This window comes from Anoplophora glabripennis, unplaced genomic scaffold (genome assembly GCF_000390285.2).
Source record: "Anoplophora glabripennis isolate ALB-LARVAE unplaced genomic scaffold, Agla_2.0 scaffold64, whole genome shotgun sequence".
In the NCBI taxonomy this organism is placed as follows: Eukaryota; Metazoa; Arthropoda; class Insecta; order Coleoptera; family Cerambycidae; genus Anoplophora; species Anoplophora glabripennis.
In genome coordinates, this window is record NW_019416216.1 from 697,032 (window position 1) to 711,966 (window position 14,935).

The following is a 14,935-nucleotide window of genomic DNA, read 5'->3' on the forward strand; positions in this document are numbered from 1 at the left end:
TTTTTTTTCGTAGCGTGTTCAATTATTCACAGTCAATTAGGTACGTAATAAAAATACTGAAAATATCGTTATCTTAACACATCAAAAATATTTCATGACAAAGAAACGTATCTTGTATACAGTACCTAATAGCACACTATGGCTAGACCAATTCACATTATAATTATCTTCAAATAAAAATTATTAAAGTGGAAAATGCGGCTGTCATGTAGCTCGAGAGGATTTATACTTATCGGCGATCTAAACTCTACTCGCGGTATTGACAGCGTCAAAACCCACATTTCCAAAGGACGATAATTGGAACAAATATAAACTTACATTTTTCTGTTAAACCTATTACAAAATGAAGGTCCACAGCGAGGCTAATACGTTAAAAAGCGATATTCGCCTCTTGTATTTGCAATATAATATGGGGAAAATTATTGGATTTAACATGATGTCTGGTGGTCTCTTATCGAAACTATACGTATTCATCCTATTTTTCAGTTTCTTGTGCCTCACCGCTTATTCGCTTCTGATTAGATATGAGAAATACCAACACATTAACATAATGAAAATACTGTTGGACGTATTCGAATGTCTCTCCCAATTAGTGTTTGTTAGTGTCTGCCTTTTGATGACAAATTTTCAGAAATGGAGAAGACTTTTTGATTCAGTCACCCTCTTTGAGAAGAAATTCCAACAAGAAAATATCATAGTGAAGAGCAGAATATTTCTAAACATATTACAAATAGTTTTTTACCACTTACTTTTAGCTGCGCTACATTTGTTTGAAAATTACGTTTGGATATTGAACAACGAAATGAACTTTGTGTATAGTTACATTTCCTTCAGAATTGCTTTATATTACCAATTTTTCAGTTTTATGTACATTTGTAGTTTCTGTCAGATACTGAAGAAAAGGTACAACTATTTGAACGAAGTAATTTCTGACGTATTCAGAAGTAGGAATGTGAATAACATCAGCAGAAGGCACGAGTCTGAATTAATATCCAAATTGAAACATTTAGTTTTAATGCACCGACTTCTGTACAACACTACGCAACAATTAAATGCGATTTTTGGTTGGCAAATATTTTTTATTTTGGAATGTATTGTTATCTCATTGCTAAACGCAGCGAATTTTGCGTTAACCAGTCTGAACAGAAACGCTGTGGGCCACACCTTAGAACAACGCGTTTTATACAGTGGAATATATCCACTGATTTACATAGTAAGTTTGTCTTGTAATTATTAATTTGTTGTGTTTTTTGTTTCTTATTTTATTTAGTTGGACATTTACGGCACTGAAAGAAGTGTTAAATAAGTAACCCATTTTGCCTAAAATTTCCTAAATAGGTACGACACAGACCCACAAAGTAAGAGTACTGAAATTCTGATGCTCTGAGGTTTTAATATTTTCTCCAAGCACCATTTTTGTCTATAACACTGCAATTGATAAAATTAATGTTCTTAGTGATGTTATGCCATGCGTCCTCAATTGCCTCTCAACGTTCTTCGGTGCTGTTCTTGCATACATGCAGATCATCCGCAATTGCTTGCAATGACCAACTATTCTGAAGTAAAGTTGTAGCTCTCACTTTCTCTGGTTCCCAATCAAATTCACTAATGATACTGACATAAAAACTTGTCATAATAAGAAAAGTAGATCACATCGCAATAGAAAAATAAATCGTCCACTTTTAAAGAGCCGGCACTGTACCTTTCTAAATAGTAATTCGATTTTTAAAACATTCAATACTCTTACTTTGTGAATATGCCTCGTATGTCCTAAATGTTTCGATTCTGAACTACGGGTGTGAAAAATTTAAACAATGATGTCCCATAAACAGATTGATCTTTTTTTATCCAACAACCCTATGGGACGCGGGGTCTTCATTATTTCGAAAGAAGTATACAAATTCGTCACTAATTTTTTCAATTTCTTTATTTTGTTACAACAATTCAAAGCTAATAAAATTCATATCATTAAATAAATAAAATCGAACGTAATATAACTATAAAGATCTTGACAAAACTATTTTACTTGTTTTTTAGATTGTAGCAGTTGCCACAGTTCGAGCATGTGATAGTGTCGAAAGGAGTAGTAAAAACATTACTGAAACATGTTTGAGGGGGTTTCAAACCATAGAAAATTCCACAATGAGATGCGAATTGTGGCACATTGCGAAATGTACAAAAATATTAACGGCAAAATTTAGCGCTGCCGGTTTTTTTCAAGTTAATCAACGTTTGTCTATTAATCTGTTTTTTTCTATTACCACATATTTGATAATAGTGATTCAATTCCACATGGCGTTTAAATAAACGCAAATAAATAGATGTTAAATTCACAAGAATATATAAAACCTTATTATAACAATTTGTAATACAAAGTACCGTAAGTACATTTGCTGCATATACCTGGCTATGAATAAAAGAAATACAGTAATTGGGGTAATTTCTATTTTCTGAGGTAACTATGTATTTTTGGAATGTATCATAAAGGAGGTAAGTATTATCATTGTATAAGTTGTATTTACTTATACAATGGTATTATTTACCAGTCGAGGACGATTTTGCGCAAGAGTGGAGCGAGGGCTGGCAATAGAGCCCGATGCTGGAAATTATACTTAACTGCTGCGTGGTGTATAACATTTTATCTGCTCCCACAGTTCTTTTTCTTTATGGTTCATGAAATAAATATTAGGCTTTATTTTTTGACATTTCTTAATCATAGGCTATTGATTATATTAAAAAAAAAAAAACAGGGTTAAAAGGAACTATGACGTTCAAGCAATTTTATTGCATGAACGTCCAAAGGGTCATTTTAGATGAAAAAACCGCGGAGTGCTATTAAATAAAAGGGTGGAAATTGGGGATAGTGGTGAAAATGCACCCCTTTCAGTTTTTTAATTATAGCTCGAAAACGAAGCAAAATTTCGCTAGTTTCGCAAATTTTTTTTTTTTAGTAGAAGTAGGCAAAGAAAATTGCTGTACAAAAAAAAATAGATTAGATTCCCTTCAAAACTTAAATATTTTTTAGATTTCGTCGTTTTTAATATAAATTAGAGTCAAAAAAGTAAAAAAATCTAATTTTTTTGCTTTTTTAAAATTGTTTATTAACGATTTTTTGCATAAAACGTTTCTTTTAAATTTTTTAAATAAGCCATTTCAATGGGAAATTCAATTCTCTATGTTTCCTATGAATTATACCGAAATTTTGCTTTATTTTCGTGCTATATTTAAAAAAAACTGCAAAAGTTCATTTTCACCCCTATCTTCAATTTCAACCCTCTAATTTAATAGCACCCCGCGATTTTTTCATTTTTAATGACCCTTCGAACAAGTCATGTGATAAAAATCCTTGAACAAATCCTTCCTTTTCTGCAAAATATGAGAATTAAAACGTATAAGGGTAAACGCGATGAAAATCCAAATATTGGTTAAGTTTGAGCGGCCATATACACCGTATCCACCTAGTGTGCGTAAGTCCAATATCTTAATAAAAGACATAACTTATTTTTTTTCTACTTTCCCGAGCTGCACAAAATGAAAATATATTTGCATATACAGGGTGTTCAGTTTTTCCTGGGCAGGGACCAACTTAAATTTTTTAAATGGAAACCTATATTTTTTATGGCATTATCGAATTTTACGTGAAAAATTAACGGGACTTTGTGTTATGATCCCTATTAAAATATTTATAGTTTTCGAGATAATCGACTTCATTTTTTTTTCTTATGTTTCGTCACTTCTAGTAGTTGACATAAATATGATTGTATGACAGCTAGAAATTAGAACTAGGATCTGTAGACTGAAGATGGCTCTTTCAAAAAACGTATCAAAAGTTGACCTGCGATATACAGGGGGCAAAAAAAATCGTGCCAAACCTGATAATTTAAAATTTGAAAAATCTCCACTTTTTCAAATAGAACACCCTGTGTTTTATGATTTCATTAGATGCCTTTCTGTTAATCCTACAATTTTTGATAGCTTTCCCTATACCTAAGTTGCGTAGTTTTTGCAAAAAACCCATTTTTGTGTAAAATACCGGATTTGCGACTGTTCCTTTGTCGGGAAAAATATTGTAAGGGTATTTATTTTAAGTTAGCTTGCGACTCTGCATATTCTTTTTTCAAAATTCTATTCATCCAAATTTTTTTATCTCCAATTTCACTAATAACTTTCCTAATTACGGTAACACTGCTTGATTTTCAATATGATACGGATGAGACTTCTTCAGTATTTTATTTGTCAAGCTTTTGAAAACTCCAAGGTTACCTACTACTAATTTCTTGGCACTAATATTTGGATTTTCAACAGCAGACGCCACAACTTTAAACTAAATATTATCGTTGTTACTTTGTTGTTTTATCATAATTTGCATTTGCTGTTCATTCAAACCTTTCCTTCACATTTTCAAAACAGTGGAAATCTCTGTAAATTTGGATTATTTGCTTTGTAAATACGTGCTGCTAGCAAACATTTCCCATATTTTGTCTAATTTTTAATCACTTGTAGCGATTTTATGGTTTTTTGATTTTACTTACAAATAAATGGTAACTTTCCATAAGGACTTATTTATTAAACCCAAATATCTAAATTTTTCAGTTAATTTTTATTTTAAATAGTGTAGCTAGACAACTAATAAATTTAATAAAAATAAATACCCTTACAATATTTTTCCCGACAAAGGAACGGACGCAAATCCAGTATTTTACATAAAAATGTTTTTTTTTTTGCAAAAACTACGCAACTTAGGTATAGGGAAACCTAATAAAAAAATTTTAGGATTTACAGAAAGTCATCTAATGAGATCGTAAAACACAAGTCGAGATTTTTCAAATTTTAAATTATCAGGTTTGGCACGATTTTTTTTCTCTGTAGGTATATCGCAGGTCAACTTTTGATGCGTTTTTTGAAAGAGCCATCTTCTTTCTACAGTTCCTAAAAAAAATAATTTCTAGCTGGCATACAATCATAATTATGTCAACTACTAGAAGTGACGACACATAAGAAAAAAATGAAAAGTCAATTATCTCGAAAACTATCAATATTTTAATAGGGATCATAACACAATGTCCCGTTAATTTTTCACGTAGAAGTCGATAATGCCATAAAAAATATGTTTCCATTTAAAAAAATTAAGTTGGTACCTGTCCGGGAAAAACTGAACACCTGTATATGCAAATATATTTTTATTTTGTGCAGCTCGGGAAAGTAGGTAACTCTGTATAAAAAAATCGAATTTTTTGCTTTTTTTCAAATAGTTTATTAATGATTTTTTGCATAAAATTTACCTTTTAAATAAGTCATTTCGATGGGAAATTCAATTCTCTAAATAATTTTTCCTATGAACTATAGCGAAATTTTACTTTGTTTTTGAGCTACAATTAAAAAACTGGAAGGGGTGCATTTTCACCCCTATCTCCAATTTCCAGCCTCTAATTTAATAGCACTCTGCGTTTTTTTCATCTAAAATTACCATTTGAACGAATCATGTAATAAAATATCTTGAACGTCATAGTCTCTTTTAAAATCCTATAGTCAATAGACTATCAATTCATTTTGACATTATTCGAAATCTTGTCAAATCAAAGGCGCCTTGGTTGTTTTGGATTTTGTCGTTTCTTTGGTGTTTATAAACAACGCTATTTTGCTGGTTTTGAATTATTATTTCTAAATGAGTGACATTCAAATAGAACGTGCAGCAAATGCTGCATGCGAATTTTTATTGCCCAAGAAGTCAAAAGTATGCTACGGATGAGTATATAGAAATTTCTTGTTCAGGCACCTGATAACACATATTTGATAATGAAGGTAGTGACAGTCTTAGGCATTGCAGGAGCATGCCGTTCTGATGAGTTATGCAAACATCCGGAAACATATACAGGCCATTCATTCCGAAGAACATCGGAAACATTACTGGCTAATACAAGAGTTGATCTATTAGCAATCAACAGACATGGTGGTGGAAATCAGCTACAATTGCAGAAAGTTATGTTGCTGATAGTTTAAGTAACAAAAATGAAATAGCCAACAGGATTCTTTACAATGACACTTCAACTCCAGGTTTTTAGTAGTATGTCGCATCACTGCTGTTTTAATGGATCAGTCAGATAATATTGAGCCTCCGGTGACTGAAATGGAGCGGTCAAATCATTTTGAAAAAAATGTGACAGTAAACGCGAGGAGAATAATTATCCAGATTTTATAAATATTACAAAATGTAATAACTGTATAATTACTATAAATATCCATTCATAATAATTAATAAAATGTAAAGTTCATCAATATTTCTATTTATTTGTTCATAAAATATGCATTTACAAATAGAAATTGCTTTTTTCCCTAGGGCCTCACTTACCCCGTTGTCCCTAGCAACTTCCACTTACTCCTTAAAAACAATATATTAATAGCATATTTACTATAGTGGGAGCAGACAAAATGCTTTTTTTTATGATGCCTATAATGCCATGGCCAATATGATTTGAATTTAAAAAAATAAGTTTTGATCTGAAGTCATTAAAGAATTAAATAAATGAATTGACTCTGTTTTTCTTGTTATTTCAATTTCTTTATTTCCATTAGACAATTTACAAATTGTATTGGAATTGTCAATAGCAGTGTAAAAGCTACATAAAATTCGTAAATACTAAACACATAAAATAACACTTTAACAAACAACAAATACACATATATTATACATCAAAGTATTCGTTAATATTATAAAATCCTTTGTATACTAAATGCTGCTTTAAGCGCTTTTTAAACAGTCCAGTCGATGAACAACTTTTTAGTTCAGAAGGTAACTTATTGAAAATTTTTAGACCCAAGTAATTGGGTGATCTGCTGGCAACATTTAACCTACAAAAGGGCACATAAAAATTATTTTTTTGTCTTGTATTTATAGAGTGGATATTATCATGTTTTATAAATTTGTCCTGATTATTATGTATATACAAACAAAGCTCATATATTAAGAGAGATGGCATTGTTAAAATTTGATGTTTTATAAATAAATCCCTACAGCTAACAAAAGATGGCATATGAAACATTACTCTCAATATTTTTTTTTGTGCGACAAAAACATTACCTGACATTGAAGACTGCCCCCAAAAACATATTCCATATCGCAATCGGCATTCAACTTCAGCGTAATATAGATTTATTAGTTGATTAATGTTTAAAACTGTTCTAAGATTTCTAAACTGATAAAGTACAGAATTTAATTTCGTAATTATATGCTCACAATGAGACTTCCACGTTAAACATTCGTCAATATAAAGCCCCAAAAATTTAACACTTTCTGTACCTATTGTCATACGATTGCCGTTTATTTGCAGATCAAGTTCTTCACAAGTCTTTTGCCAATTATGAAACCTTAATGGTAATGTTTTTTCAGAATTTAAAAAAAGCCTGTTTTCACAAAACCACTCATTAAGGTCATGCAGAACATTGTTACATTTATTTTTTAATATATTATTTAATTTGTCAGATACCACTATGGAAATATCGTCAGCATATATAGTAAATTTAACTGAAGATGACAAATCGCCAATGTCATTTATATATAAAAGAAATAGCACTGGGCCCAGTATGGAACCCTGTGGCACACCTATATTAATAACTGCTGATTGTGAGTTAATAGCCGATTTGTTATCATTAGAAATAGCAACAAACTGTCTTCTCTGAAAGAGAAAACTTTCTATCCATTTATATGCATTACCCCGGATTCCATACAAATCCAGTTTGTCTAGAAGTATGTTTTGATCTACACAGTCGAATGCCCTGCTGAGATCACAAAAGATCCCAACAGGGCACTCCCCTGCTTCAACGTATTTTATTATCTCCTCATAGTAAGAGTGATGTGCAGTTGCTGTTGACTTTCCTGATGAAAATCCGTGTTGATTGGGTGAAATAATATTATGACACTTTAAGAATGGTAAAAGTCTATTCAAAAAACAGCTCTCAAATATTTTAGAGAAACCACTAGGTATATTTATAGGTCTATAGTTTTCTATAAGATTCGAATTATTCTTTTTTTGAATTGGTATAATTTTACCCAATTTTAATAACTCTGGATATTTGCCAGTTGAAAAGGATAAATTTATGAGGTAAACTAGAGGTTTACTAATTATATCTAGTACCTTTTTTATGATGAAATCTGGAATATCATCATAGCCAGAAGAATATTTGTTTTTAAGTTTTTTTATGAGGAGATTATAAAGTTCAACGACATTGTAAGGCAATAGGCTTATAGTATTATTTATAGATTCCTTGCTATATCTATCATTTGATTTAATTTGAGGAATCTGATTTACAATATTAATGGGTACATTTTTAAAATAACTGTTAAAGGCATCAGCAATTTCTTTCTCATTATTAATTATTTTATCATTAATTTTTATCGACATAACTTTTTTACTTTTTGTTTTGCTATTAAGTTGTGCCACAGTCTTCCATGCGGACTTAACAGGATTCTCAGAAGAACTAATTTTATTCTGATAATATTGTCTCCTAGACAAATTAACTAAATAATTATGCTTCAACTTCTCATTTTGATACACATGCTTTAACTGCGAATAAGTGTTGCTAAGTATAAATAGATCTTTCAGTTTTCGGCTCGACTCTCTAACCTCATTAGTAACCCACTTGTTATCAGTCCTATTATTGACATAATATTTCCTTTTAGGGAAATATAAGTTAAAATGAAATAAAAAGACAGATATAAAATTTTGAAAAGCCTCATCCACATTCCCCGTGGAATATAGAGCAGGCCACTCTTCATTTCCTAAACTATTTCTAAATTGGTATACCGCATTTTCATTAAAAAACCTTTTTGTGCAACAGTCATTCTCAGTCTTAACTCTATTTCTTAGGCCCAGATCGATATATACGGATCTATGGTCAGATAAATTATTATCCACCACATATGATGTGGCGTCATCTGCAAAATTTGTAAAAATTTGGTCAATTGTGCCAATAGTGGATAATGTTACCCGTGTTGGCCATTTAATCATACAATTCATGTTAAACGTAATTAAAATATTACATAATTTTTTAAAATCCGTACATGGTTTATATGCATCAACATTGAAGTCTCCGCATAGTAGAACCTTAATATTCGGCTTAAAAATGTAAGTTAATGCATCAATAAGATGCTCACAGAACAAGTTAAAATCTCCCGAAGGTGACCGATAAACCGTTAGAATTACCATTTTACTCCCATCTGTCATTTTCCAGGACACACCACATATTTCAAAGTTTTTTTCCATGCAATATCTATCCAACTCTATTTTCTTCACGACTATCTTATCTCTTACGAGTATTGCAACACCGCCTCCCTTGTGCACATCACGACACCACCAACTCCCTTTACTATAACCCGGTATATGAAAGGATTTAATAGAGTTCTTATCAGCCCATGTTTCTGTCAAACAAATGAAATTGGGTTTTGTATTTGTCAGTTCGATGGTCAAACTATTTACTTTAGTGTAAGTCAAGCACTGGATGTTTAATAACATTAGAAAAATGTCCAACATTATTTCACTGTCGTTAAATTTCTCCTCAGCCCTAAAAAACGATTCACGCAGGCTCCATACGGCCAAAGATTATGGTTCATAGATTTCTTGAGTTCGTCCTCCTTAATAGTGACTTTAAATGACGAATACATATCTGGGTATTTAGACACCATCTTTTCGCACTTCACATCTTCAAAATTTGCTTTTAGAACATCAGTAAGGTCCGATTCAGTGGTATTCTTATCTAGTCTATATACATGCAGAGAAACCAACTTCGGAACTCCTTTGACTGTTGTAGTCTCTTTATTACTTCCTACCATTGTTTTTCGCCGTCTTCTTGAGTTTTCCACTTTTGTCCAGTCCCTTTTATTACCATTAGTCTCAGTATTTCTTGCCGTGTTGTCATTGTCATTTTCATTTACTAAATTAATATATTTATTTAATTTATTCTCAGTTTCCACATGCATTACTCCCGTAGCAACGTCTTGTTTTGTAAACAATGAATTCATTTGTTTACCTTTTTTTAAAGAAGGAATGGCATTAGTTTTATTGAGCTGGCTATCGTTTTCCTTTTTGTTTTTTTGTGATATTTTTTCAGTAACAGCTGTAGTTTTTATTTCCTTTGATGTCTGACCTTCACTAACTTTAGATTGGTTTACAATATTTAATATCTGTATATGTTTATTTAACAATTCAATCTTCTCCCGCAAATCCTGGATAATTATATCCTTCTGTTTTATAACATAACTAAAAATATGAACATCTACCTTCTTCGCAGAGTTGGAGAGCTCCTCTAAGGCATCAAAGAAGCCCGTGTCACTTCCGCTTATGCCAGCGGTTTCACAACAAATTATCTCACTGTTTGTAACAAATTTTACATTATTACTTAGTTTTGCACAGCTTAAGTGATAGCTGTTGTCACAACTTTTGCACTTTATGCCATTTATTACATTTGATTTACACCGTTTGCAACTAGCGATACCAGAAGAACAGCCTTGTGCGGCCGCCATGTTCGAATTATAATAATACTAAAAAGTTGATTAAAAAAGTGCCACAAAAAATATGCATGTACTTTCAAAATGCTGTATAAAATTAAAGAAACAGGAACTACAAAGTGGCCTAGGTAATGGAATTTTTCCATTTCGGCCATAAAAACAAATTTTTATTTTTTTCCTTATCTCACTTGCTGTTACAGTATGAACATCATAAAACACCCTGTAGAAATAGTTAAATAATTAATCTGCTCTAGGTTACAGCTGAAAAGTAAAAACTAATGTAGTATATTTAAGAGAAACTGGAATTTAATAACAAAAATTAATAAAAACATTTATTTCACATCTTATGATAATAAATAAAATTCTTCCTAACAAGTTGTAGAAATATATACAAGATGGAGTATTACTTCATACATTTTCCATTTTCTCTACAAACTGTTCCCCATATTGTTTCTGTAGGAGCTGCAGTTTGAAAAATTTCTGATACTCATGCTTCTGTGGTGCACCAGCGGGAAGGTAGTGACCTCCTGGATGCCTTACTATGACTGGTTCCTCGAAACAATTACTTAGCGCCTCACTCATTTCTAAAACAACCAAGGCAAATACTAAAATACACGGGCTCTTTGTCACAGAAAACGTTTAAGTCGTCTATACAATCTTTGGATTTTTTCGTTATAACTCAAATTTATATTTTTTTCTAAAATAGAACACATGATAAGGTTAATTTAACCATTTAATGATCCAGTTAAGTCTTCTGTGGTACCTGATGTATCGATGAAAAAAATGCATGCACACTTACTGTATCATAAAACAGTTATATACAAAAAAATTATAATTAACGTCCCACTATGTTATTTTGAAATAAACACAAGTGGCTTTATCAGCACAAGTACGAGAACTGGCTCTTCGAAAACTTGAAAAGTCAGTTTGATTCGGTATACTCTCATGCTCAACTCTCACTTTTGATCTGAAGAAGACTGAATCTTTTAGTAGCTATTGTTCATAAATTAGTCAGAATCGAGAAGAAATGGCTCATTCTTTTCGAACAAATCATTCGTGAATGATACATTACTTGACACGACGTCTGTCATGAAAATCTAAATCCTGTTATGGACTCATCTAAAGATTGCATTATGTTTTCATAAAAGCTAAATTGTTACCATGCGAAATGGAAACGCAATGGAATTATCTAACCAATTTTTTTAATTAAAAAAAAATCTAGTAAATTTGTACCTACCAGTTGGAATTATCTTATCATTTTCTCCAAATATATGCAAAGATGGCAAATTTATCCTGTCACTGTAGTATTTTAAATGTGGTAAACTGCCAGACTTAAATCCAGATGACAATACAGCAAAACTGAACCTAAATTTGATTACTACAACAATCAGAGTTGGATTAAAATATTTTTTTTCAATTCGTTTAATCACCTACAGCCTCGTTGCTGAAGAATACAGAGGATCCCTACGAAACAAGCGCCTTGCGAGAAGCTTAAGATACCATCAAAAGGTCCTTCTTTTTCAAATATATCCTCGACTAACCTCACACTTTCTTCAAATCCTATTGCAGGTCCACCCTTTCGAATGCCTCGAAAAGTTCTATCATCTCTATTAAAGAACCAACCATACTGTTCTAAAAAGTTACAATTCTAAAGCCGGCCGCACATTGAGATGCAGGTGAGGCAGGCAACGTAGGGCAGGGTAGTGCAGGTTTCTGTACTCAGTACAACTTAATAGGCCCGCGCGAATTGGAACGCAAAGTAGGGTAGCACAGAACTGCGTTTAAGTAAACCTGCATAGCGCAGTCTTCCGGACACAGTTTCATGCGCCACATGCTTAAGTAGTTTTTGGTGTTTGAAAAAATAGGCTCAGAAAATTCAGATGATAGTGCAAATTCCCCATGAGTATTTCTCCTTTTCATATAGTTGCTTTTCCAAAATGACTTTTTCCTCTTTGAAATGTTATATAATAAAACAGTTTCTTCAAATTCTGCATTATAATCTGACTCGGAACTGTCCAGAAACAACGCCATGGTGAAAATTTAAAAACAGAACCTTTTAATGCCCAAATATATTGTTATCGCATTCGCATATAAGCAGGAACTGCCAAGACTGTGTTTCAAGTAGCGCTCACACTGCATGACACGTTTTTTTCCTGAACTGTGTAACCTGCCCTGCCCTGCATCGCCTGTGTCGCCTGCATCTCAATGTGCGGCCGGCTTAAACCACAAGAACCATGAAAATATTACTTACTACTAGTTTTTCAAGTTAAACAACTAGTATTAAATTAGAAATATAAGTAAAGTATACCGTCATCTAAACTTTGTCCTATGTCTGGTTCATCTTTATTCAAGTCATTTTCGTCGTCCACAAGAATTACTTTATGGGGTGCCGTAATATAAGTAAATTGTGCCCATTTGTGAACCATCTTACGAAAAGATCCAGTCTTCGCTCGGAATGTTTCAGCATTTTGTCTGTACCCGTGTATAGCTAATATTTTTAGTTTTTGGGCCATACTTTCTTCTGTGCAGCACTTATTCTCTTTCTTATCCATTACTGAAACTAAATATTGTTTCGTTATAATGAGGTTATGTTATCGATTATGGAACTGTCAAATATATCAAGACAAATTATAAAACATGCTTATGTGGCAAGAGGTGTCTCTCTTTCCTTTGACCTACACCACACTTTTTACACCAAATTACAACTATGTACAAGTGCAATAAAAGTTTGACATTGAAAATTAATTCATAAACGAAGTTCTACATGAATTAATTAATCAATTTATGCATACGAAAGTTTGGATTTATGTTGTTCCAAACTTCGTGAATTTATTTAAAACATATAAAACTAAACTACTACCAACGACTTTTTGCAAGCGCGTCATAGTTACTGGTTTTATAAGCTCTTCTATTCATAGTAAAGTTTAAAAATAAGGTAAAAAAAATATGAATATGAAGTCAAAATAAATTTTTTTGAATTAAAAATTAATCAAGGATATTACTATACCTAGTTATTGTTGCTTAGCTGTAATTAATAAGTGGAATCACCCGATAATTTATGATCTGCTGCATGCATTGTTTATCAATACATGGTTTCTTACAAATAAAATATCCATGTTATTTTAAAACTGTATATTCTTTACTGAATAACACATTTAACTAAAAACTTCACTTTTATATACAAATTTCATTACATATTCTATATATTTTCAACGACTAGTGTCAATTATCAAAGTTGTTATTTAGATAAGTAGTATATGTCTTTAGTTATATTTTTCTTTATGTAGTATCTAATTTTTTTCCCAGAAAACGTTCAAAAGTAGGCAAACAACAGGAAATTTAATCCAATAATAAGAAACATTTATGCTATTGAGCAACCTTTTATAACAGTGTGTTAATTTCCCGCTCAATTTTGATTGGAATCTATAAGACATCATAAATATTTGTAAAGTGTATATTTAACAATTAAAAAATGAAAATAGGAAACATTTTTCTAACATTGATAACATATAGGTAACATTTAAACATTAATTTGGAGTAGGTACTAAATTTATATTTCTTATAACAACATAAATTCTAGATCAGTACAAGTATGTTGCTTACGTGGGGCTAAGTGTAGCAAGTGGTCGGAGAAGCTCGAACAGTTAAATTATTCTGTATTATTTTTTAGCAAAATTTAAAAATATAGAACCCACACAGGCAACACCATTAAAAGTTCTTTATCTTTAAAATACATAGCACCATACATATTATAGTTTATGTCTGCTTGTCTGTCTGTAGTAAATCTTTATTCTAGATATAAAAAGCTACTTGTAAATGTGATACCAAAATTCCTATTATTTTGTTATAGCCGAATAATTTTAGGTTATCTAAGATACATCGTAGAATACTTGATATTTTCCTATGTCTCAAAAACATCTCCTATACATGTGCCCACTACACATAAAATTAAACAAACTAAATACCGAACCTTCATAAATATTTACAAGTCACGTGACCGCTGAGCTTAGGCAACCAACATTGCAGGACTAGTACTGGTAACAAAAAATCCCTAAATCTTGGAGTCAGCAGTATTAATGATACGTTTACAATGAACAATGGCAAACCGTTACATCTACGCTTGAGATAATACTATCGAGTCGGTGAAACAGAATGTAGTGTTTTTAATGTGTTTTTATCGGTCGAGTACTTAAATCGTGTGCAAATTTCTGCCCGGGTTCGATTCCTGCGGCCGGTAGATCGTAGATTAGCTATGCTTTTACGGAGGATTGGCACCGTCTGTGCAGGTATGGTAGGGTGGAAGAATGTTGGCTTGGGTCAATGCAGTGAGAGATTGACACCGGTTGGAATTTGATCACCCCCCTAATTAATGAGGTTTTCCAGGTTTCCCTCATTCCTGCACTGAATGGTGGTTAGGGCCTACCAACATAAGTC

At 32.0% G+C, this 14,935-nt stretch overlaps 1 protein-coding gene across 1 annotated transcript; it reads right to left on the reverse strand.

The window, feature by feature from the left end:
* Positions 1–10,774: 10,774 nt before the first annotated feature.
* On the reverse strand, positions 10,775–13,105 carry LOC108906692 (esterase AGAP003155). Its single transcript, XM_018710025.1, has 4 exons — positions 12,810–13,105; positions 11,936–12,133; positions 11,739–11,879; positions 10,775–11,085 (listed from the first exon to the last, which is right to left on the reverse strand). Exons 1-4 carry the CDS (start codon positions 13,051–13,053, stop codon positions 10,910–10,912), a joined length of 759 nt encoding a protein of 252 aa, XP_018565541.1. The 5' UTR covers positions 13,054–13,105; the 3' UTR covers positions 10,775–10,909.
* Positions 13,106–14,935: the final 1,830 nt, after the last annotated feature.

Excerpts from the sequence above, each read along its gene's own strand:
- LOC108906692 (XM_018710025.1), bottom strand. The coding sequence starts at position 13,053 with ATGGATAAGAAAGAGAATAAGTGCTGCACAGAAGAAAGTATGGCCCAA. Across the intron at positions 12,134-12,809 it reads AGGACAAAGTTTAGATGACG|AACAGTATGGTTGGTTCTTT; the intron begins GTATACTTTACT and ends GTAACTTTTTAG. Across the intron at positions 11,086-11,738 it reads TGATAAGATAATTCCAACTG|AAATGAGTGAGGCGCTAAGT; the intron begins GTAGGTACAAAT and ends TGGTTGTTTTAG.